The sequence below is a fragment of the Ambystoma mexicanum genome, chromosome 12, assembly GCF_040938575.1.
Source record: "Ambystoma mexicanum isolate Mex_15411 chromosome 12, UKY_AmexF1_1, whole genome shotgun sequence".
NCBI lineage: Eukaryota > Metazoa > Chordata > Amphibia > Caudata > Ambystomatidae > Ambystoma > Ambystoma mexicanum.
The window spans coordinates 175,997,405-176,024,626 of record NC_090936.1 but is presented as its reverse complement, the minus strand read 5'-3'; the positions used below and the strand labels follow the sequence as shown (position 1 = coordinate 176,024,626).

Here is a 27,222-nt window from a genome sequence, read left to right as displayed (position 1 = left end):
TCTTAACAAGTGGTGTGCAATTTGGGCAACTCATTTTTTGCAGCTTCACTCCTCCACCCCATGCCCCATGGAGAAGAGGAGGCAAGCAGTGGAGTACCTTTGCTGAAAATGTTGGGGGGGGACATGACATCTGCTGAAATGTTTCCCCAGCTAAATGAATGGGGATAAAATGGTGTGCCATGAAAGTTGGGGTGGGGGGGACAAACACCACTGTCCCCTCTAAAATTACGCCCATGGAGGCAAGTGGGGGACTGAAACTGCTGCTCTCGCCTCTGCCTGTATTAACCTCGCCTCTGCCTGTGTTACCCTTGCCTCTGTTAAGTGTTGTATGTGACAGCCATTTAATTTTTAATATGTCGATGGCACGGGCCTACGCTATACACAGTGTTTACTAGTCACTCCTCAGATCTGCCGGTGTTTGCATGTTAAAAGCCTGTCTTTAACAATGATGCCTCCCCACCTCTGCTCTAACCCCTTCTGTCCTCCCCCCAGACCTGCAGCACTTGCGCCAGAAGACCTTCGCCTTCCCATACTTTGACGGATCTTTCCTGGCCGTCGTCCGATCTTCGTATTTCCCTGGTAGGTGCCAGTGCCATTTGAGAGTAGGTAGGAAGAGCGTCTGGGGACAGGGGTGGCAGCGCCATGCGGGTCATGTATTTGAATCAGGGATTTCAAACTTATCTATTTCTGGGGCTGTACCAATCTCTGATGCATTTTACCCAAGAGCTGGGTTTAGCTCCTGCTCATCTAATCCTAATTTGAAGTCTCAGGAAGACCCATATATCCTTGTGTAACTGTTCTGTTTTCCTAGCTGACGTAGGAGCCCATCTCCCAATACAACTCAAGGAGGAACTAATGGAGCTCCAAAGTGACCGCCTACTAGAGAGCCAATTCAGAAAATTGTCTTTGGGTGCATTTTGGCAACATGTGTCTTTAGAGTTTCCAACTTTATCGAAATGTGCAGTCAATGTACTGTTACCTTTCAGCACCTCATACCTGTGCGAAATTGGGTTCTCTGCACTTGCCGCCCTAAAGACAAAATATCGGTCAAAGCTGGAGGTGGAAGAAAGCCTGCGGTTGGCTATTGGAAAAATTGAACCCAATATTGACAGGCTAGCTGGTGAAAGGCAGGCCCACCCTTCACACTAGTTCTCCAGTATGCCACTGGCCAACTTGCAAGTGACAGCATTGACAGTACGTTGTTGTACTTGAGAAACAAATTGTTACAGCACTTGCATAGCAAATGTTACTACAGGACAGCAATATTGGGTGTTTTCGTTTTTGTGAAATAAATATCCAACACTATTTTTAGTTGAGTCCTCTGTATTGTAGCAAAATCGGAATGCTTTGTTCACAAATATTTGTCCTCTAATCTGATTTGAATCATTGCAAGCAATGATTTTGAAACAACGTTGTGTTTGGCATTCACTCCTTCGTTAGGGGCACCATTCTATTCCAGCGCGCGATAACCGTTCGCAACCGAGTACAATTTTGGAGTCCATGTTTATAGGGGGGGCCTGGGCCGGAGAAATTTTTCTTAGGGGGGGCTCGGGGTCAAAAAGTTTGAAGACCACTGATTTAGGCATACAAATGCATAAGAACCTTTTATCTGTTCTGTTCTGTATTTTAATGCTACTGTAAACTGTCTGGTGAATGCGGGAATGGTAACATCCTTTTTCACCAGCAGTTCAAATGCATATGGTGTCATTTGGGCACAATGGTAAACTCGTCTTTTGTCTTCAAATTCAAGTGCAGCTCCACCAAACCTGGATCAAATCTTTTGATTTAGAAAGTCTAATATCGTACACATCCTGTGCATGATGTCATTTCCCAAATAGAATGTGTCTTGTGTCCCGCTCACGATCCACACATTGTAATGTATACCCTTAGGGTCAATTGTAATGTTTAACATGCATCTACCGACAATTCTTTGTCCCAACTCGGGGTCATCTAGGCCAAAAATGCGTTGATTCTTTATTCTGAACTTTTGGATCTCCTCTGTGTCAATTATTTGCTGGAGTACTTCTTCATTAATAAAACTCCTTTCATGTTCAAGCGCCAAATTGGCTTTAATAATTTCAGGATGCCCCTTCACATGGATATGGATCCATGGCTGCCTATCTCCCATGTGCGTTTCTGGGATTGTTGGAATGTGCTTTTTATTTATTTACCTCTGGGGTGACATTTGGTTTAAGTTTTTCTCCATTTAGATAAAAACGCAGCGTGTTTTCATCTATTTCTTTTGCCATTTTTTCTTGGGGACCAAATACATTTCCAAAGACTGCTTCTCTTTTTCTCCTTGCATTTCATCCTGACAAATGAGAATAACAGTGACAGTGGGTACACAGCCATTGTGAAGATATACTTCCACTGCACTTTCAGATTTAGCAACGGTGTGGCATTCTTTTACACTGTTACTTTGTGTCACTATTTTCTTGGGTCTCAATGGCATTTTAGCTCAAGACCACAATACTCCATTTACCCCATCACTGAGGGGTGACAACCTCTTCAGGCAATTCATCCGTATGAGAAATGGTATTTCATTAATGGATGCGATCAGCACTTCCTGTCTAATCCAATGCTTCCCTATCTTTATCTCAACCTCAGTGACACCTTCGATAGGTATTTCTTCCCCATTGAAATTGTGTACAGGGCCATCATTTTTACTCACTTTTATGCGATTTTGTGGGAATCTCCATTCATTGATACTTTTCACTAGTTCTTTTGACATTATTGCTGCTTGGGCACCTGTACAATCATTGCAAATGCATTACATTTTTCTTCAATAGTAATAGGAGCATAGTAACCATCCCCAGCCTCTTCTAGTACACACAAAAACTGTGCATTTTTTATGATTTCGGGACTTACTTTCCTTAGCTCTTTTTTTACTCTTTGCTAGGCAAATGCGCATATGAAATGACATTTTACCCTCCTTTTTGCCCTCTTCATTTTGAATTTCTTTGTCTATTCTCCTGTGCTCAGAAACCATTTGGAGTGTAGCCACCGACTGTCCCTCTGGATTGGGACCACTAGTATTCACACCCCAATTTCTTATTGTACTTTTCTAACTGCTTAGGTCCTCGCCAGTTATTTCTACACTGCAACCTTTTGACTGGGTATTTTCACACGTTCCATGTGACAGCCTGTCAACTTCTGGTGCATGACACTTATCTGTGTTTTGCATGAAGTCTGTCATTTCTGTCCCATAGAATATCTGTGGATCAGAATAATACTCAGGTGACTGACCTGCACCCTCCTTTTGAGCTACTGTTTCTGTATGTATCAAGTAAGGATAGTCTATATGTTGATCTTAACTCTTCGTTTTATGTTTTATTTTCACATTGGATGCTCTTATTAAATGTGCTTCTCTGTTCTTTGGGTTTTTCTTGTTCATTTTCCCCCTTTTGTTCTTCACTTTCACACACCGGAATAGTTTGGTTCAACTCTAAATTGAACCACACTCCTTTTTTGTGTGTGTTGAAATTCTCTGTCTCACTTTCATTTGTTTGTTTTCTTATTTTTAAATCATTAAACACTTCAGAATAGTTATTCAAAGGTGATTCATAGGCATCTGTGTTTTCATCAGTGCAGAGATTATTAACTAGTCACTTATTGTCAGAACGGACAAGATCACTCCTATGACATTCTGCACCTTCGCCTGGCTGTTGCTTTTGAACTGCACATAACTTTTCCTTTCTGTTAAGACAACATTTTGATTTGGGCCTCTAAGCATTGAAACCTGTCCATGTCTCTGAATTCCTCCCTTTGTGGCCTGGGCCAGTAATAATTAAACTCACCCTGATTAGGACTGTTCTGGTACCTCTCAGGAGATACATTTCTATTTGTGTTACCTCAGAATTCATGTAACACAGGAGGTGGAGAACACAGAGTGATCATCCTTTGACCATAGTCAACTGGTGGTGGTGATTGGATAGAATGGCAAGGGGCATAATTCATATTTGGCCTTTCATTTGGTGGGAATTGTCCCCTATGCTGGTTTGCATTTTCAATGAATCTATCCACATATCTTGGTGGCCATATACTATTGTATTAGTGTCAAATCTACTATGAGCCTCTAGTGTCTGTTATGGGCCATTGTACATTTGATTTTGATTGTTATTTAGGCCTGCCATATTGTGGCAAAATCCCACTCTGGGAGAATTACCCAAATATCTAGGGCTAATGTATGAATCCCTATTATTGGGATCAATGGATTGGAACATAGGAACTTGGGATGATTTCGTCTGTGGAGGCATACCCCTTTGGCTAGAGGTCATGTTTCTTGCCCGAGTTTGGGCTGATTCTAGTGGCATCTTTACAGATTTTACCTTCAAAATTGCTGGTGTGGGTTTAGACTTTGGTTTTGTCTCATTCTTAGGCCCCTTCTCTCTCTGACCAAATATCACTTCATACAGTTTGGTGCCATGTTCTATTATCCATTCTAGTCGTTTTATCCCTGTCAAATTCACCAATTAACTGGGATACAATTTCTTTTTAGAGTCCATAAAAGAATGCAGTCTTAAATTCTACATAGTTAGGGTTAAAGGCCACATGAAAGCATGAAAATGCTCTTATCAAATTCTGAAGGGGACATACCTGGCTTTGCCGTCATACTATACGCTGCTTTTCTGGCATCCTGTATAGACTGGTAAGGTGAGAATGAATGTCTAACCTCTTTCTCAAAGTCCACCCATGACATAGTTTCCTGTTCATTGAGACCACAAATGACATTAGCACCTGCTGAATCTAGGGTTAGGTGAAAGTACTGTCTATATTGTTCCCTAGGTATCTGGAGAGCTTTGAATATATCGTGAACGATTTCTAAATGGTCTTCCATGCAACAATCGCCTCCCTTTTTGAATGGTTTAATTAAAGTCTTGATGGATTTCATAATTTTTATAGGAATGCATGGTGCATTCTGGTATGTGTCATTTTGCCGCTCATTCCTGTTTTCTTGTGGGTAGGAATCCGTGTGAATATTTACTGGTGATTCAGACCCCACCATTGGGTTATTACCAGGTCTGGGCACAGTGACAGCTGTTAGTACATTGTTTTCTAGGCCATAGGTGGAATTGCACTCCGTTCCATTGAATGTAGTGCCTTGTCGCTTTTCCTGAGACTTGAGACTAAATATTTGCTGTTCTAAGTTCTTGCACTGTCCATGAAGCTGTTCTGCCTCATGACAGAGGTCAGAATTCTCATCCCTGACCTTATTGATTATTGCTTGCAATTCAGTGATTTGTGTCTGATACTGATCAAGCGCTTTGGCCTTTTTGTCATTTTCTTCCAGTAATTTAAATATCCCCTGTTTCATAGCATGGACTTCTTCATCTTTCTCCTCTTCTCTAAGGGCTTGTATTTACGAAATAGCAACATATTTGTCTGGTCTTATTTCATCTAAAATTGCTTTTAAGTGGGTTAATTCTTGCTCACTCATATTAAATTGGTTCTCTCTCTGAGCCTATTGAGCAGCCAGATTGCTGCAGTTAGCTTGCAATTCCATGTCTAGCTCCCTCTGTTTTAATTCTGCTTTGAACTGCTGCACCTGATCACATTCATTGTCCAAACTGCATTGTAACTTGCTAATAACGTCACTGTCATTCCCTTGCATCTTTATGGTCCTGTGTAGCAGGAACCACAGTTTTGCACATAGTCCGATGATGCCGTTTTTCTCCTGCTTGCGTTCTGGTGCTCGAAATAGCCTAAGGAGGCACACCTGCACAATGCTTCCTTCCTCAAAAATGTTTTCAAATGCCTCCCCTTCTACCTCTGTGGTAATTCTGTCTTTCCATATTGTCACATTTTCTGGGGACCAAATTGCATGGGCATAAAGCTTTGCCTCGAGATAATTTGCCAATTCAGAAAACTCAGCCTGGATTCAGGACATGGCAACACTATAATGCGAGTCAAATGAGCACACAGTACTGCACTACCTCACAGCACTAATTCAAGTAATGAGTGCACAATATGGTTGTGTTTTACAATGTAAGGGCACGCCCAATAACGGTTTTAAAGTTTCCCAATGGCCAACGCACCAAATATGTTGGATATATTTTGGGGTAATAGTTATTACTTTGTGGTACTTGTTTTATTAAGGTGGTGTTTTTATAGTGGCGAGACTGATTTCAGAATACTGCCTAATAGTTATTTTTACCAGGGTCACTAACAACAAACAAAATACTGGACTTGATACACTCTGGGTAGATGGATCATGCCCTCCTGTGGTACCTTATGTACAATACCACACTATACCCTTTTGGCTGAGTTTCAACACTTTTAAAGCACCCAATTGAAATACTGCACATTCATTCAATCTCTCTAGATTAACAACTCGCGGCGGCTACTTTACTTTGAGATATTTCTTACCACACATCTGCATCTCCCTAAGCATGTCAAATGAAAGGGATTGAATGCGGAATATATATTGAGACTAAATAACTTTTTGAATCTGTTTTTCTTATCATAAAATAGAAATATGTCAGTTACACAGAATGACACTTATGCCTACATTGTACTTCACAGTGCAAGTACATTTCTTCTTGCAATAGCTTTCAGCGCTTTATCTGTGCAAAGCCTTGCCAATTATCCTTGGCCTCATTAAACTTGGCAAGAAGAATACACTTTAAAAAAAGTAAAACTTTAAGAAATACGAATATAGTAGTACATGCACATTGAATTTATAATCTCTAATACAGCACCTAAAAGGAAGTGAACTACTTACCTGGGCTACCTGGTATCATTCACATCACCAGCCTCTCACTTAACCTCATATTTACCTAGATTAATTGGCAGTATTCCTGAATCAGTTTGGCAGGCAAATCTTCCCAGTCTTTCTGCCTGCCTCACACACGGTCAACTCAGATAAGGACAGATTCAGCATCAGTCAGCTTGCCAGCACTGAACTCTGTCCAGGCAGCCCTATGCTCCTTCATCTGCCAACATCTGAAGAATGAATCCTACTCTGTCTCAAAACCTTTTTTATCAAACCCCCTCTCAGTCAAGGAAAACACCTCCCCTTCAGTAGATCATTCCACTGCAATGGCACGTGATTTCATTGCTAAAGAGCAAAAAGATAAATCTCTCTTGCGCTTCCTGCTCTAATGGAATGCCATGTTTTCAGTAGAACGGATCTTCACATTTTGTTTTGTTTATCACCCAGCGCAGATTCAGCCTGCACGTTTAAATTCCCATTTTCAGAGCATCATGCATATTTCTCAATCTGCACCCAGCTTATTTCATCATGGACTAATTTTCACTAAATGTTATTAGGGGTTCAGTTACATGTTTACTGGGGTTGGGTTAATTAGTATGTTCGATTATGATAGTATTATATTCAGTGCAGCTTAGTTCATTGAAACAGCATCATGGAGCAAATTGATCAATCTCTGTGCATTGGCATCTATTTAATTCTGCACGAGACCCACTCTTGAGCCCAGTAATTAGTTTCTCACCCTTGGCCCCAGTTGAAGTTCCAACCCAAGCTAAAATGTGAATGCTAAACTGCTGATTCTAAGTGTTGAAATTCGGAGCCCATACTCCTACACACCACACCTATCTTAAATTATTTTGATTCCAGAAGGACCATGTTTCTGAAATGGGCTATAATCTCCATGCCAACTGAAATACAACCTATTTCTGTACCTGGCAAACAAATCCTTCTCACAAGCCACAAATAGGTTAATGCAATTTTACCATAGACCTGGGTGAGTAAATGTGACTGGTATGTCAGCAGGTCTTTCTGAATGCAGACAAACATAAGGCTAAGGCTAACTGGCCTGTAATTAAAACCACTAATGATCTATTGGCCCTAGAAATAGAGCTGAAACCACATCCATGTCACAGGGCTCAGCATTAACCTAATGCTGTTCAACATATTTGCATTCCAACTATAGGGCATGCTGAAAGTTGTGAGAACATAATGCAGGATTAATGCTCATGAGACAATGAGCTACTGCAGTCTCTACCAATTAATTAGACTCTTGGTTAGCTTGGAGTAAACTGAGAACCACAATAATTGTGCATTCTCCCAGACCAATAAGGGGAAATTAACATCAGAGTCACCACCAACCTGGAAAATATTTAGGAGGTGCGCTCAGAGAATAATCTCAGCTACACTGTGTGTACCTTATGCGTTATCCCTAAATGCTCTTCCAAATCATGGTCCAGGCCTTGTGATCAGTAATGATCTTTTGGGTCTCAAGAAATACACATTTGAAAGCAGGAAATCGTGGAAACCAATGTGGTAAGTTTTATCCCTGTTTCTTATAACTTGGGCCAACCCCATACTCGTTTTGCTCCCATTAGACTCTGTTTAAAGACACTGAGCACAACCTTAAAATACCCTCCATTGCAAGGCAAAAATCTCAATTCCTCAAAAAGACTTGACAACTCTGATGCATGCTGTGGGAAAAGTATTCTCCTCACTGTGTGAATTGTTGACCACGCCTTGTCTTAAGAAATATTGTCTAGCGGTTCAACATTTGAGTCTTCAATTTAGATAAGTCCATTGAAAAGGAATTCAACTACAATGCTAACAAGTTAAGATTTTATGTTTTTATTTGTATCTGAAAATCTTATATATATATCTTGCACCACTGTACAAATATTTATTTTTTGAGCCATAAACATTTTGAACACTCTGGGACTATGAAAGGTTTTATTTACACAACTGCTATAACTTTGGAGGTTATATTTCCGCATATGTATCACCCATAGGGCAATAGGTCCACCATCATTTCTCAGTGCATTTTTACACACACATGAAAAAAAACTATGTTAACATAGTCTAAAAAACACAAATGGCTACAAAACAGACAGAAAAATGTCTACGCAGTTCCTCCCAGAAGGACAATAATTTCTCGCGCGCACACACACACACAATACAAAATATGTTCAAAGGCACAGCTTTGAAAGTTCTTGCAGAAATGTGTGTACTAATTGCAATCTTGCAAAACGGTGGAGGAATCACTTTTTCCCTGCTGATTGGTGACGCCCTACTTACTTTGTTGAGCCCAATGAGTTTTACGTGATTCGACTCCAATTTTCAGTCCGCCTCCTTGTCTATTCCTCCAGGTTGGGGTGGGAGATTGATCGGTTTTGTATTCAAATCAATTGCAGCTTTTATTAAAAGGCATGCACACGTACCAAAGCTAACTTTAGGCTGCTAACAGCCTTATTCCACTACAGATAAAACATATTCAGCTCAGTGAAAAGTGCATCAATATGTAGTTATAGGTAAAACCAATTCATAAAATGTTCGTATAAAATGGAGGCAAGCAACGTTTACACATATAAATATTGTTATATTAGCATGTCAGAGATGAGCTTACTGGCAGTAAAAATAAGGGCTAGATATTAGCCCCTGCTTAGAGCACGTGTCCATATAAGCGCCCCACTTATTGTACGCATCCATGTTAGCACTTTGCTTATGGTACATGTTCCAATTAGCGTTCTACTTATAGTCTATATCCCTTTAACAATGATGGGTAGTACACATCACTAGTGCTTTGCCTATACAAGACATTCTTGTAAGAGCTTCCCTTATGGTACATGCTTCTATTGGAGCCTTTTGTACAGCTGATCTTCCAAGTAGGGTCCTGCTTATAGTATAGGTCCCAATGAACCCCCTGTTTGTGGAATATGAACCCGACTGCGCCCAGCCTAAATAAAACACCCTGTAAGTGCTTCACTTACACGTCATGCCACTATTAGCACTATCCTTATATTAGATAGTAAGACTATCATCATGCGTATGCTACATATCCCAATTACCACACAGTTTATTCTACAGATTCCTTTTAGTGTTTTCCTTGTGGTAACGGCTCCCAAGAAGCAACCTGCTTATGTCATTGTTAATAAATAAGAGATTTACCCAAATAAGTTCGTTTTCAGAGAAAAAAAAACACATTTACAAACATGTTATTAACTGATCTCTGGAGTTGGCACCAGACAGCACTGGACCAGCAAATGTTAAAAAGGCACAACTTGGCCTAGATAGTGCTCTACGGTAATTGTACAATTCTGCTTCTCTAGGGAATGTAGCTTTGAACTGGTTGGTTGTCCTTCATATCCAGTTTCTAAATTACAATGGTATGGCTACGGTGTAGGGCAGTGCCGTTGCCATGTAAAGAGTTTCTGAAAGCGTCCACAGGGTCATATGGTGGCCTCCGGTCTCGGTTCCGCACGGATGCAAGCGATCCAAGGAAGCTCATTTTGCCCATCCAGTGTTAGCCTCCCCATTGATGTAGGCAAAGCCTGGGAAGTGTTGCATGTGGTCATACTCGGAATTCCTACGAGTAGCCAGCGGTGTGTAGACGTCACTCGTATTCCCATATCGTGCAGAGTGCATTACTGGACTTGTGTAACATGTGTTTGCTGAGGCCACTTCAGGCCAGCGGGACGCTACAGGCGTTGGATGCAGTCTTGGGGTGCTACTCATCAAGCAAGGAGGGTCCATTCGAGCGGTCTGGTTATTGAAAGGGTACTGAAATTACAACAGAAAAAATCGTAAATTAACACATTCAAGCCAAGACATACTACAGTTGCATTTAATTGCATTTCAATGGGGTCACTCAATTCTATTTGTTGAAGGTAGAGATATATAGCCGGTCAAGGTTCAAATCCCGGCCTGTCATCCTTCCGAGGTCGATAAATGACCACCACACACCTTGGGTAATAATAAGCAGCGATCAGATACCCGAGGGTTCGTAGCGCTATGCAAATGCCAAATTATTATTTTCATTTGACCAACTATTGGCATATAGATGTTATACTTTTGGCATTAGTACAGCATGCGTTTGCCATTGGCATAGAGCCATAGTGATGACTACTTTCCAAAAAAAGCGCACTTCAGCACAGCTGTGGTAATCAAGCAAATATGACAGAGTTAATAAATAATGATGTGTATTGTTAAAATTGCAGGTCTGTATTGTGTTGAAACCCCCAGAAATACGTACTTTACAGTTGACACATTCCTGTTGAACTTGCGTTGCCTCATGCGAGTGCACACTTGGGGCATGCTTGTGCCCCCCCCCCCCCCGCATGACAGTATATGCACTTCAGACACATTTACACTTGGGGTGAACCCGTTTACACGTGGCACACCTTTATGAACATGCAGAATGTAAGCATCACATAATGCCAATGAAAAACGAACAATAATAAGAAGGGCAGTTGAGACGATGTGGTGTTGTCCCCATGGATCATGACTGACATGAACGTGGCTCCTAATAAAAGGAGCCTAAGATGGCACGTGCGGAGTACAGCGGCAGACTCCCTGTGTGGCAACTGGTGGTTGTGTCTTCATTGTGTCTATGCCGTGTGACCACGGCCTATCTGGGTTCCTGGCACGTGTGCCCATGGAGCCGGCAATTGGCGCCAGGGCGATCCCAGCGCATACCCCTGTTCATGTGATCACGGACTGGAGGGTCCTAGCAGGGTACCCCCTACATTTGGTGGCCGCGCGACCCTGGCAGTATCTGTCTTTGCTGGGGGCCCCCAGCACCTCTGTGGCTGGTGCACGTGCCCACCAGCCAGCCACAACAGTGGAGAGCGCCATGAATTCTTCCCCTGTGGCCTCCCCGAAGATAATAGGCGTTCTATTCACCATATTCCTAAAAGATCGCTCGGGTGTATAGACTTAAACTAGCACCATGGAGGGTGCGAGCAGCTAATCGGGTTGCTCAGCACTCGGGCAAGAACCGCTGGTAACGGCCTGTGCTCCTAGTAAGCGGATGCCTCCTAAAACGCCCCCTGCTTGCCAGGGCTTCTCTGCCCCCTCAAAGGCTTCATCGAGCTCACACTATTCCCTGCATATTTCCACACTCACAATCCTCCACGTCTCCCCCTGGGTCAACCACAGAGGTACTGGCCAGCGTTCATTAGTTTCATGGCAGCTTTCCCCTTTGTAGTTTATTTTTTATTTTTTTACATGAGCCGTTTCTTATACCAGGGTGCAATGCTGGTAATGGTGGCTGGCTGATAACGGCCCTAAACCCCAGTAAAAAGTAAAGGGATGCTTGGGCGTGTCAAATGTGGTTGGGGGGGGGGGGGGTGTTACCTGCTGGTAAGGCCTGCCACAGCCGCCGTTATCACCTCGATAGTCACCTTTGCATAAGAAAGCACTTCAGTGAAACAAGGCTTTTTTAGAGAGGACCCCTCCCTGACTATTGAGAGGATGGGCCTTACACGAACAACAAATGGGAAGTGAACGGCCTTGTTTCTAAAGATAGGAATCATATCAACTCTCGCAGTCTCCCGTGGTACTAACTAGATCATTGACGGCGAGCTAGCAATCGCATTCCTCCAGGGTTGATGCAGTGCACTGTTCCTCAGTTATGTGAACTGATGCTCAACACTCCCACGTGACAGATGATGGAACAAAATATTAGATGAACAATCACAGTATGTGTCTTCTGAATGATGGAATGCTCTAGACACAGCTGTATCTGCTAATGTGTTACGAGCAGTCGAATACTTGCCCGAAAATAAGACGACCATAAATATCTACAATATTACAGTACGTTCCCTTATGGCCGAGTCCAGCATGGAAAATGTTGCAATGATAGGTCGGCTAATTACAAATGAGTCAATGGTGTCTTTCCTCTGCTCTGAAGGGTCTATTCAATGGTAATATTTTAAGAGCACCCATTGGACTTGGCTTGACTAGGAACTCGAGCAGTAAAGTCCCCATTCAGCCTTGTCAAAGTGTCCGAGGCAGGCCAGCCATCTGTGCGGATGCGGCTGATGCGGCCAAATTCACCTTTCACACTTGCATCCGGCCTCACGAGCGAGCGGGCATGAAGCATGCTGAACCCCTAACACTAGCCCCCAGTGATCTTTAGTAAAGATAAAGGCTACACTTGTTGCAGCGCGCTTGACAGGAAGATACTGTTTTCTGGGTCAAGCCACCCGCTGTTTTTCCAAAACAGTGAAAACACGAACCTCTTTCAGTGATGGAGCATGTCGGGCGTATTTCTGTCTAGGGCCATGCCGACGCACACTAAAGTTATTGCTCATGTTTTATTGTTATCGTTCCAAGTATTTATCCTTCGACTACCAAGGTCTAAGGTCTAGTGCGGAACTTAAGAATAACCTTGTTGTTTTGAGTTAGGAACAGATTGCAAGAAGGTGGATGTCCTCGCTGAGTCAAACAGCCAAATGTGTGCTGAGTAAGTGCTCCCAAGCCTCCTTTTCTGAGAAAGCATTTGGCTAGTAACACAAGCGTGACTACAAGGTTGAAATAAATGACCCTATGGAAGCACAGTTATTCCACACTGTACATACACATCGTTTCAAAGCACACACGAAGCTGCTTAGTGATAATGGGTCAGATTGACTCCACTCTAAAATATGCCCATGCCAGAGAAAATCTGCAGATCCCTGATAATCTACAAGGAACAGCAGAGTCACCTGCTACTGAAATTGTGTATGTATACTCAATCTCTCACTTAGATGGTCTTCTTAAAAAAGGCAACTATATCCTGCACTAAGAAAAGTTTGTTTTGATACAGTTTATTTAAAGGAAAAAAAATTAAAAGCCGGAGCAGCCGGAGTTGAATACAGCAAACGTGATATGTCTACAGGAGACATGGTTAACCGAACAACCGATATGCGAAGGATACCTCACATACACGAACCCAGCAATTACCAACAAAGTGGGAAGACCGCCAGTAGGTCTTCTCACTCTAATAAGACAAGACTTGGCATTAGAGTTTATGGAGTACCAAAATATAGGGAAATGGGCCCAAAATACTCTACTGAAGATGCAAACAACAATGCAACCATTGATACATGACAACAAGTTACTGTATTAAGTATTTAAACATCACTAATGTATTCTGGAATCCAAGAAAATTCCACGAAGAGACAGTAATTGATTCTATATTGACAAAGATCGACAACATTTCACTGAAACATCAAGGTGTAGTATTCATCATATGTGGTGATCTCAATTAACATTTATTCGACGATAAAGGAGAAATAATAGAAGAACATTTGCTCGAGTACCAAGCCCGTAGATGGTCAACAGAGATACGCAACAGAAAGTTTGAACGTTGAGACGCATTTAAAATATCAACCAACACACCTTCACCCACATGGTCGCGAGGAAAAACTAAGTCAATCATTGACTACATTTACACCACTAAAGGAATCAAGCAAACCAAGACCAAGGCTAAGAATCTTTATAGCGAGCATAGCGATCATTACTTACTTAAACGCTCGTGGAAAATGGATACCAACGAACGTCCCAGAATAAATATCCCCACGCTGACCTTGTCAAACAGAATGAACCGTCTTAAAATACCACAAAGTAAGTTAACAACTATCACAGAAACATTAAAGAACTCGAAGATAGAGGATAACAACAAAATCAATTATGGATGGGTACTCAAATTCCAACTGACACAGACAGAATGATAATTTACAGTTGAAACAAAAATATACATACAATAAAGCGATTGCTGAAAAGAAACAGGAAAATTAATTTGCCATAATGAGAGCCAAAAAGGAATCCCCACGAACGAAAAAAAGAATGATTTGTCTAGCAAAACAAAAATTAAAAAATTGGCTTAAAAATGCAAAAATGATGCAAGAGCAAGAAAATGCCGAACTCATGATGAACATACTCAAAAACAGCAATACCAGATGTTTATGGGAACTTCTTAAACAAAACAAAAACCCAGAGGATGCGATGATGGTGGATGTCCTAGAGTCGGCCTGGGTAAAGTATTTCACAGAGCTCTACCAAGAAAGACCAACAGTTTGGAAGTAATCCCCGCTCCTCACGGAAAAGACATGGAGTGTGAGTTACGACATCTAAGAAATTACCAACATAATAAAATAAATAAATGCATCAAGAGCTTCAGGATCAGATGGCATATCAAACGCCACATTAAAGCAGAATCCTGAAATCTGGGCCCATTTTTGCGGAGAAATCATAGAGCTTATTAATCGCATCAAAAGTGTCCCATATTCATGTCAACTAGCAACACTCATACATATATACAAACAAGGATCATCCAAGGATCCAATGAACTATCGACCACTGGCACTCTTGGACACTCTGGGGACATTTTTTTGCCAACCTTCTACTTACAAAACTAAATATTTGGTCAAAACAAACAAACCATCTTGTAGTGTGACCGACTGGATTTGTACGCAATGTCGGCACCAGTGCAAACCTGACAATTTTAAACCTGATGAAGCACGAAGCGGAAAGGACCAAAAAGTACAGAGTAGTAGCGTATGTTGATCTGAGCCTCGCCTATGAAAAAATCAATCGAGACCTGCTCTGGGCCAAACTCGAACAATGGAGATGCCCCAGTGACATACTTGAACCGATAAAACTCTTGTATACTGATACCAATATACAAGTGAGAATGACAGCAGATGGCATAACAACTAACCAAATCAATACTTGGCATGGCCTAAAACAAGGATGTCCGTTGGCTGCAGCACTATTTAGTCTCTTCACGTCGGATTTTGAAGAGTCCATAAATGTACCCAGCATAAATCCCCCGAAATTAAAGGCGACTGGGGTACCTTGTTTGATCTACGCAGACAACATCATTCTTCTGGTAAAAACACAGTGTGGATTACAAACTGCTCTCAACAAAACACAAGAATATATGGACAAAAACGAACTTACAATAAACATTAAGACAAAAATCATGTCCCTGACATACAGAAAGCAAAAAGGGAAATAAATATTTGCATATTATTTACAGAAGGAAAAATTGACACAGGTCTCAACCTATAAATATTTAGGAATCTGGATCAACCAATCATCAACAGAAATTCCATGGGCAGAACATTTGAAGTCCAAAACCAAAGCCCTAGCACGACAGGGTCTGATGATCCATAGGAAATTTGGGAAATTCTCTCTAAAGCCAGCGCTAACGTTCTACAAATAAAAGGTGACAGCTATTCTTGCATATGGAGCAGAATCGATGATCAACGTGGATCGAACTATATGGACAAAGCTGGAGGCAATTTATTGGCAGAAAATACTTGGCATGCCACAAACCTTGCCGATGTCCCGTATACGCTACGAGCGGGGCCTTCAATCGCTCGAATCAATAATAGAATGGAAAACATTGGATCTATTCAGAAAGCTTAATAGTGAAGGAAAGATCCCAGCCCTAGAAATTTTGAGAACTACACACTTACAGGTTAATGATACTGTACTAATAAAATGGAAGGACGCGGCAATGAGCATATGTAACAAAAAGGAAATTTCATTAGAGACATTGACGCGAATGCCCCAAAATGCAGAAAATAAAGTTGGCACAGCTAGACTGAATAGCAACGCAAGACCAGAAAGATCGCTATAAACTGAATCTAAAGTGCGACGGTGAATCAAGAGCACTTGACCAACTTCCCCACTATCTTAACCTATATCCAGATCGAAGAATTTGTGACAAGTTTCTAAAATTGAGGCTGAATCTACTCCCCACAAAAGAAGTCTTGGGGAAATGGACCCAAAACAAAATTGCGAACAGTGGTTGTAGATTCTGTCTAACCTTGGGGAAAACTGAAACTTTATACCATGTAATAATGGAATGTAAGGCACTTAATCAGAAACGACTGATATTTAGTGGCAAATACCAAAGTGCTCTCGTTGAAATGGAAACTGAAGAACAATGGAGCCAAATCCTAATGGGAAACAACAGAAAGATGGCTGCTACCATCATTCACTTCTGGGAAACCATTACTTCCGAAAAAGGAGTCAGCGATCAGGAATATCAAAGTTAAAGATTTTAAGATAAGGACAATGTTTATTGAGTTGAATCATACATGTAAGGTTTAAAAGGTAAACCAAACACATTTTAATAATAAAAAAAAAGCCCAACACGTGGTTTGCAGAGATGGCATAAGAGTTAGGATCCAACTACATGACAAATAAACCATCCAACACAATCTATTTCAATAATATCAATTCAACTTGTTTATTTTGCAAAGCACATTATTCTTCCACAAAAGTGCACAGTGCATAACTAAACAAAGCCAATAATAAAATCTATTATAGAGTCAAGAAAGTAATATCAAATAGGGTTCTGGCCTAGATACAACACAGAGCCCATGCCTCCAAAGGCGCAGACAATGTTCTCTAGATGGACACCCCAAAGACCCCTGTTCACCTGCAAAGGGCCCAGCCATCCCCAGCATTCCCTGTCATCGTATTTGACCTGGAGCCACTGTGCGTACTCTTTACTGACCACATCATCAGAATTTACCAAAATGCTGGTTGCACGCAGCTCTATTTGAAGGTCAGCTGCAAGGATAACATATTCAAGAGAAGCACTGCTTCTCACTCATCTAAGCCGGGATGTAGGATGGCAATAGAAAACTCAACCCCATGACGCCAGAATACATCCCAGAGTGGGGCAGGTCAAAACACAACCAAGTCCAAAACTGGCTAATAGAGATTAGACTCCCAGGCGTCTGCACTAAAGTAAAACATCTGTGGTTAACCCGACAGGGAAACCTGTCTTTAAAGTTCCAGGTTCATGCTACTGTCATTGCAGCCTTTTTTTAATTATACACATTTATAAGTATCATCAACTATATTACAGCAGCTCAGACCATTCCTCCACTTGAGCTTACCAAGTATAACCAGTGTACGATCACAACACATTCATACAGAACAATTCCCCCTCTATTGCCAATATCAAATTATGTTAGCCTTCCCATTAGTCATCGTGTACCTGTTTCGTGTAATTCAGAATGCGGTACTCTGCACGGGAGGTGCATTCATTGCGCACTATAAAGGCCTATCGAGAATTGGTTGCCAGCATCATCACCCCATCCCCTACCTCACCCCATTCCTATCAACCACCTCACCTTTCCCTCCCCTCCAGGAACAGGCAACTAACAACCACTATATAGTCACTACCAACCCAGAGCCGACCTCTGGTATCCTCCTGATGACCATAAAACATACTCCAACTAAAGTAACCACCAGTACGAGAACCCCCATTCAGGGTAACATCAGATGTAGCAGACTTCGGTCACAAACTACATTTATCCATTTAGGTACCAGACCTACACTAACTAGCGCCAAACACCTTAAAACCAATGCCATGCCCATGTCTCATCAACCCAAGTCACCATCTAAAGCACGGGCCAAACTAACCAGGGACATTAAAGCCTCACCAACCCCTACTATAGTCGCTATGTCTGCACCAGATATTACACCTAATCTTAAAGGTGCACTCATCAACGCACACTCACTTGGAGCCCACACCATAGAAATCCACAATCTTATTATTGGCAAACAGCTAGATATCCTAGTTGTAACAGAAATCTGGCTACAACAGGCCCCAGGCCCACTGCCAGCCCTCGCCATTCCTCCTGGATTCAACATTCTCAGGACCGATAGATCCAGCACTCAATGAGGTGTAGTTGCCATAACAGCCAAATCAACCCTGCAAATCAGGGCGTGCCCCCTTGAAGAAATAGTTGGATATGAACTCCTCCTAGCCAAATTCACCTCCAACCCTAAAACCACAAGCAATTTCCTGGTCGTATACAGATCACCCAATAAAAACACTCACCCTGATCTAGATATCCCTCTCCTACTCACCCCCCTAGATCAAGCCGAACACTAAATGTATTATACTCTGCGATCTAAATCTAGGATACAATGATCACCAAGATCATAAAGCAGTAGCCTGCTATGCGGCCCTCAAAGATATGAATTTCATACAACTAGTTAATGTCCCTACCCACAATAAAGGTCGAATACTCGATTAGATCCTCAGCCTCAACTCACAATTATCCATTGATTCTGTTCTACCTCTTGATTGGTCTGACCACCATATCATCAACTTCTCTATAACCAGTAGTGCTAAAGACCTCGCCTGGACTAAAAAAACGATACTTATGAAACAAGAAATATCGTAAAACTCACAGCAGACAACCTCTCCCCTATCCTAAGAGAAGCCCTGGTCACTACCACTTTAATGAGCAACAATCCCAATTACCTGGCAGATTGCTATCAGAAATGCTTCACAACATCTATTGATTCAGTAGCATCTATAGCAACTAAAACTCGTCGTGCCGTTTTTGGTTCAACAATGAACTTGTAACTCTCAGATGCAAAAAAAGATCCCTACAGCACATCCACAAAAAAACAAATACGGCAGACTCTGCGAATGCCTTTAATGAAGCCAATAAAGTCTATAAAGCAGCCATTATATCCCACAAGGCTAATGCATTCAACTTGTGTATCAGTAATGGCTCTTCTAACTCAAAAGAGTTGTTTACCATACTCAGAGTTGGAAAATCCAAGTCAAGATACATCAACTGTTAACATCAGCAAAATAGGGTGTAGTACAATTCAGAATGCGCTAACATCTAAAATACTACTTCTACAAAAGAAAATGATCACTAAAAGAAAACTCTTAGCAAATAAAAACCTACCTACCCCTACCAAGGCCCCACCGAATTGTAACGACTATGAGTCATTCCATTTTACCGCGGTTACACAAGATGTTGTGCTGGATACTATATACAAACTAAAAGCATCTAACTGCAAAGGAGACCACTTTCCTGCCCAGTTAGTAAAACTCTGTGCCTCCACTCTGACACCTATCATTACTAACTTTATCAATGCCTCGTTTAACTCCAACATGGTCCCTGCTAGCATTAAAAAAGCATGTGTGACCCCTCTCCTGAAGAAGCCAACACTAGACCCCTCAGTCCCCACTAACTACAGGCCAATAACAACGGTTCCCTTCTTGCTAAAAATAATAGATAAAATAGCTTACACCCAAATCCAAAGCCATCTAAAGCAACACCAACTCCTGGGCGCCCGACAATCTGGATTTCACCGCCAACCATAGTACAGAAACTGCACTCCTTGATTTAAAAATCCAAATGGATTCCACAAGGGGGCAGGAAAACTTCGTCTCCTAATGCTGTTAGATCTTTATGCCGCATTCGATTTAGTAGACCACAATAAACTATGTGCCACTCTAACCAATGATTTCAGATTTTCAATGGAGGTAACCCAATGGGTTAAATCCTTCCTAGCAGAGCATACATCACGAGTATCTATCGGGAAATAGTCGTCCGACCCTATACTAGTTCCCATAGGCGTTTCCCAAGGATTTTGCTTATCACCCACCCTCTATAATGCTTACACAAAGTTATAATTCTCAGAATTGGATGCCATGGGTGTCATCTACACCATCTTCGCAGATGACAGCGAGATCCTCATCCCTTTATCAGTTAACTATGAGCAGGACACCCTGCTCAATCAAATATCTGCATTAATTCAAAACTGGATGGTCCACAATGGCTTATGCCTTAATGACGAAAAAACAGAGCTTCTCATTGTAGGTTCTACAACTAAAATCAATGCCTTACAGCCCGAATACTCAATCAAAATTGATGGCACTATGATACCAGTACTCAAAAAGGTTAAAACCCTTGGTGTCTACTTAGACACTAATCTAACAATGACCAAACAAGTAAATGCCATCTCCTCAGCCACCTCCTACACTGCCAAACTTATTGCCCTAAGTCGCCAACTCCTCACGCCAAAAAATGGCGTCACCCTAGCAAGAGCCTTCATACTATCCAAGTTGGAATACTGCAATGTACTACTACGAGGCACCTCCAACACCAACCTGGCTAAATTACAACTTCTGCAGAACAAAGCATTACATGCAGCGTTAGGAATAAAAAAGTCTGATCATATCTCAGACATTAGGAGAGAAACCCACTGGCTACTTATCAAGGCGAGAATTATCTTTACAACCCTCTGCATTATGCATAAATGCATTGCCAACAAAACCCCTAAATACATCAATAACACAGTACTCAAAAAATCCTCAACCAGAACCATTAGATCTAGTAAAAACTCACTCATTGAAATCCCACGCTACAAAAGTTCCAAAACTGGGGGCAGCAGCTTTAAAGTTCTGGCCCCTAAACACTGGAATGCACTACCGACAAACATCGAGAATGAAGAGTCCTTCCAGCGCTTTAAAAAGTAATTAAAAACTTGGTTATTCAACCAATTTTAACCGACCAGACCTATCCCAAGAACACCAGAAGTGACCTATGCCAGTTTGTAAATGTATTTGCCTCCTCATCATGTAACGACTATGTACTTTTATTTGATGAAACTACAACTGTATTATCTATCTGCTGTTTAATTGTGTAATAACCAAATTGTCTGCAACTATGCTGTGATACCTCAGGGTCTGGGCGTATTATAAATGTAATAAATACATATAAATAAATAAAGGAAGGCAGAGCCCTTGTGCGAGGGGTAGGTTAAAGACATATGGGTTGTTTGACCGAAGTCAAAAGATTTGCGGCAGAATTGACTGTAGTCGATTTCGCCACAAATCTATTTGACCGTCAGTCCATTAACCCAAATCCCTGTCCGGCCAGCAGCCTTATGCCAATACCCCCTCCGCTACTTACCTTTTTGTCAGCCGCTGTCGCTTCTGCTATACCCCTGCAGCATCAGTTCCGTCCCTCCAATGCGGGTTGGAGCTGATGTTGCAGGGTCCCTTTTTCTTTTTTTCCTTTTTTTTGTTCCCCCGCTTCCAATGTCCTGGAAGTGGGGGACACCTCAGCAACCCCCGGTCCTCATGTTCGATTTTTTTGTAGTGGCCGAATTTCGACCACACAAACAATTCTTTTTGGTCAACTTGGGTGTTTCCGGTTAAAGTATTGCAACTGACTGTTGATAGGAGCTTGAGGCTTGATTAAGAACAGAGCCGCCTGTATGATTTTTGGCATTCGAAGACAGGACCATGTTTCAGGTCTGTGGAAACCTCTGCAATAGCTACATGTAAAAGCTAGGGTGGATTTCAAATCATCGTGTTTATTCTTTACATCTCTTTGGGGTTTGGCTCGGTCCCACCTGGCCAAATAAATCTGTATATATGGACCAACCAGAGTGCTTCGCTCCTCTGGAGTAAACAGTCAAGGTCTCATAATTTAAAAGTGCCACCATAGGACAAAAGTGGCTCAGGGTTCAACTCCTCAAATGTGAAATTGGCTCCCTCTTGCACTTTGGAGATAACAAATCTGTCACCGTAAAGAAAGGGAATTCCTGTTCACATAGTTTGGCTGTTTTTAGACTTGAACCCATCTTCTATGGGGTTAGATGTCCAGCAACAAAAGACAGTTTCATCTGCAAGTGTTGTGCGCCTTACAAATGTATTAAATGAATCACGTATGCCCTGCAACCATGCTCCATGAACAATATCCATACCCACTGTACCCTCAGGACAAGGCCTGTGGCCATGCTCTGAAGACAGAACACTGGGCATGTTACCGCTATGGTTAAGAACCCATGGGGCATGATTATGGATCATGCTTATAGGTCCCATGTATAAACCAGTCACTGCCCATTCCCTTTTCCCGTGCACTGTTATTGCAATGCTGGAATGAACACACTCATTGTTATCCTGCTGTGTTTTCAACTTATTATGCGTGGTCACACATAACAAGGACAGCAGTTACATACTATACAGTAACTACACCAAAAGAAGAAGTAAAGTCAACAAAGGTGGTATTTTTCAATTTGGCAGCATCTGGGAATTATGTAAAAGTGAACCATAGGAAGTCACTAAAAATCAGCCAGGGGTTGTTTTGCCATCCTTGTTTTTATGACAAATTTAGTTAAAAGAATTCATGTGGCATTTTTTATTATTTGTTTTCTTTCAATTTTTAATAATGAGGCTGCACCACAATACCCCCCACTTCTGTTCTTCTTACATACTACTTTTTCTTTCTTTTGGATTCCAGTGATGTCTCCTTCCCCCATTCCTAAACCTCATATCCAATCTTCTCACTTCTCTCTTTTACCTACTCACATTTCATTTTGCTTCCTCCTCTCCTCGGTCAACAGTCAGGAAATACCTCATAATGTTAAGTTTGAAATTTACTGTGGTTAATTATTACATAATTACCATTATGACTTAACGCTTAAAAACCTTCCCAATGATTTTCCATTATGGAAGGAAACCACTATATAACATCCCTCGGACACAGAGGATGTGAAAAACAAGATTCATTCTGCAACACCTGCACACACCAAGATTCCCCTGCTTCTTCCAGTCTTACTCACCAGCCAACCAACTCGCCCAATTGCCCTCTAAGAGTTATACCACTCCAAAATTCCAGTTGAAATACAGAATGCTTGGGGGGGTTCTAAACCCCCTGCAGTCTAGCCCTGCTGTAAACCTGTTTACCATCTTAAACATGACATACACATGTTTACCTGTAAGATGCTACATATCCCCTTCCTTTCCCTTTTTTTCCCATACACGTTATAGTCCTATTACCTTGCCTCTGGCTCTGTTGCATTTATTGCTTGGTCTCCCTTCTTCCGACTCCTCCATTGACCTCTGTACTTTTGCTCCCCCCCGCCTCCCGATCCACTGGTCTGTCAACCACTCTACTTTTTATCTCTTGTTGTCTACACATTTCTCCATCTCTGATCTCCTTTGTATTTTGACCTCCTCCTGTTCCCCATCTACACTTCATAACTCTCTTTCCATTCCATACAACATCTCCTATTAGTCTTACTGCATGGTGGAACACTTGTATTATCTTTCTTGGCTAAGAGAACGTTGGCCCTTCCCTTGTTTACTCTGACTCCTTATGTTATCCTCACCATATCTTTTACATGCCAAAATTGCACGTTCTGTGTTTGCTAACTTGCTTGTCATGTTGTTATTCAGACTTCTCACTCTTCCACTAGCATTGCCTCCTGTCATCTGGTAAAAGGACCCATCATCACAATTCAGTACGTTTTTCTCACTCCTAAAATACCGTGGCAGTTCGATATATTGATTCTCGGCTTCCTCAATGTCCGCTCCCAGTATTAACAGGGGACACAGGTGTTTCCTGTATCTTTTGTCTAAATTAATGGAGGGCCAATGCGCTACGAATGCTCATGTTCTCCTTTAGCAGTGCTCTCAGTGGATGCTTTAATTCAGTGAACATCTTTATAAACTTGCTACAGAAATCTGCTGGTTCCAGGAATAAGCGTAGTTAGTTCTTCCACATTTGGAGACGCTGGAGCTTCCTTTCGTTTAGAAGGCCCTCTTTGGTTTTGTATCCTTAGAAGGCCCTCTTTGGTTTTGTATCCAATGTCATTTTCCAAGTGTCACAAGTATTCCACCTCCCACATTCTGAATTTGCATTAGCTTGCAGGCATCTGGTGCAGTATACAATGGGGCTATTTGCATCAACGCCTAGCACCCCAAAGCCAATTCAGCTACACGTATTTTGTGTTGGTAGAGGATTGCTCTGTTTGCGATGTGAGCCTGTGGTGCTGAGGTGCAGATAAGGGAGCCCAAGACACCTGTGCTGTTCAGCGATGTCTCACTACATCCCTGCTGCTCGTGCAGCGTGGTTGCATTGTGAGCAGGCAGCTCTTTGTGTGGATCCGGGACTATCCAAACGTGTAATAATGCACCTGTGGTTCGTTGTCAGGTTCCTCGTGTGTACTTTGTGCGCTTTTGCTTGATGGGTTTCTCACCAGATTTGTTTTTAAAAATGTTATTTGTCCGTGGGGGTGGGGGGTAGATTTGTGGGTTAGAGTGGGGGATTGGGGGTTACCACCAATTAAAGAAAACCAAAATTGGTGAAAAACACTTTGTGCAAAAGTTCACGAAGAAAGTGCACAGGGGAAACTGCCGATTGAAAAGAAATACTGTGTGTTCATCCACCTTAAGATTTTTCCCTGTGCACTCACTGAAGTGGGGGTGTCATGGCAGCACTGACAGCATGGGATGGCATCGCCAGTACCTTGAGACCACTATAACATCACACACACAGGTTGTGAAGAAAAAGGTTTGTTCTCCAAAGGATAACCATGCACAGAGCAAGATTCTCATGCTTCTTCGTGCTTTAGTCCCCAGTCAACAGACTAGCACAACAGTCCACCGAGGGTTCTAACCTTTTAATATTCTAGTTAACATACAGAATATTTGTTTCAGGGTTCAACTCCCTTACAATCTAACTCTGCCAACCTCCTGTGTGCTATCGTAAACATAATGGCACTAATTTTGCTCCAGTTTGTAACTTCACTGCAAATTTAGCTCTTGTGCAGGGCAAAAAGCGGTTTATGGGCGTGTATACCGACCTTTGCCCTGCACTTTCGTACTACGCTGTGCAAAGTGAGTAAACACTGCTCTATTTATTGTGAACTTTGCTTACCATGTGCGCATGGTAGTCAATGTTCACATTTACAATTAAACACTGCCTGATGGATCCCTAACGGGTCTGCCAGCTTTATGCTTGTGCATAAAGCCGACGAGCCCCACAGGGATTGCCCGCATTTGCGCCGGCATTAAAATCCATGCCAGCGCAAATGCCTGTGCATTTGTATGGCAGAGAGGAAGGAAGGTGGCGGAAACGTAAGTTGTGTTCTGCCCCTCCTCTCCACCAAACAAATGATTGAAAATGTGGCGCGTCATAAAAACCTGGCTCAAGGCTTTCACGTCTTTCCTTCACGTTACCACTACTGAACATGAGCTTCAATACATAGACATGGTTACTGTCAGGTTGTTACACACTACATCTTGTCCCAAAACATGATCTGAACAATTCATTGCGCAACTAATATGTCTAGCAAAGTCCACCATGCATGTCAACCTCATTTCATAATGTGATGAAGCACAAACATTAACGTATCACTTTGTTAATGTCATGATTTTCCTTAAAATTAATATTTAAATCTACAATGGAACTCGGTACAAGTACAAATCAAAAAGGTTAACTGACGTACACACTGCAATGAGTCGGTTATATAACAGATCTATAATAATGAAATGCATGATGGAAATTCAGACTCACCTGTGATGAGCTTCTGTGGTAAGCAGAGTAGTGAAGGGGTGCAGTTATGCTGCCCTCATGTGGTAGGGAAGGATACTGGCTTGGTATGGTATGGTGATGCTGGTTTCCGTAGCTACCATAGTTGTAGCTTCCTGTATACCTGTAGAGGTTAAACATGCCACTTTGTTAATATCATAACTTTGGCAGATATGTATATTGGCATTTATGTATCCTATATATGTAATTCTCTTATGGTGTTGGTGCATTTGGAACTGAGCATGTGCAAAGCCGTCCCTACCCTGAAACAGGACTAAAATCCGGCACCAGGACAGGAGCACTCTCTATGAATGATCTTTGGACCTCAATGGGGTGACTAATGCAAAAACTATTTCATCCTGGCATTCAAACTCAGAGGTTTCTTTTTCTTCTTCTCAATTATCGGAGGCGGGGGCCACGCAGGCGCTTCCCCATCCTAAAGGATGATGTGCACCAGACCCACCAATCAATACTTAGCGCACACAAACTCACAACTCCTCCCACCGCCCCATCTGCCTCACAAAATCCAACATCACACTGCTCCTCCTCCTGCCTCTCACCCCGTCACCTCCCAGCAAAGCCGTCCCACTCAGCTCAGCCACACCCAGCGCAGTCAATCGAACCCTCATCAATTCTCTCTCTTCAACATGTCTCTCACGCCTAAGCAAAAAATGTCCCACAGTCTCAGGCACCCCACACACCACACACTCCCTCGACTTATATATGCTTTATTGCTACAAACATTTGAATGTTAGGATGAGAGTTGTGAAACATTAAATGAGAAGCACGTCCAGTGTATTAGGTACTTAGTGATTCAAGCATATAATCACAGATGTGTGTGTGTCTCAAATCTAAAGATCTGTGGTCATTCATATGTTCCCAAAATGCTCTTTGATTATATGCAAAGCAGGCTACTACACTAAAGGTTGCTTTTTGTCCACTTCCCTTTCTCAGAGCTATATCGAAAGGTTACATGAGGAGTGTACAGATTCTTACTCTTGGAATGATAGCATTCCATCAGGAAAAAAAATACATAGTTATTCTAGGTTTTGATAATGTGTTTTGTTCAGGAGGACTAGAATACATTCTTATTATGACTACAACATACAATGAAAGTGATCATTGGTAGAAATAAACACTAACATGTTAAAAAGAGACAGTCTACAATGTTACTATAATAATTACATTTCTTTTTTTAAATTTTGCTTTTATAATGTGCTCTCTGCAACAAAAAAGAAAAACAACCGATCGCTCTCCCTCAAGATCGCAAGATATCTAATTTTTTCCCCTCTGGTCACACAGTTGTCAGCAATGGGTGGGGTTGTTCCAGAAAATGCACACTCGACTATGTGGCACTCATCCATATAGAAT

At 41.9% G+C, this 27,222-nt stretch overlaps 1 protein-coding gene across 7 annotated transcripts in view; it reads right to left on the bottom strand.

The window, feature by feature from the left end:
* Positions 1–8,538: 8,538 nt before the first annotated feature.
* RFX4 (regulatory factor X4) overlaps positions 8,539–27,222 on the bottom strand; it is a 429,787-nt gene continuing 411,103 nt past the window's right edge. For all 7 annotated transcript variants that reach the window (XM_069628258.1, XM_069628257.1, XM_069628255.1 and 4 more), the window contains 2 exons: positions 25,837–25,975; positions 8,539–10,483 (listed from right to left, as the gene is read on the bottom strand). In XM_069628258.1, coding sequence (XP_069484359.1) covers positions 10,208–10,483; positions 25,837–25,975 — 415 coding nt within the window. In that variant the 3' untranslated portion in view covers positions 8,539–10,207. The remainder of the gene's footprint in view (positions 10,484–25,836; positions 25,976–27,222) is intronic.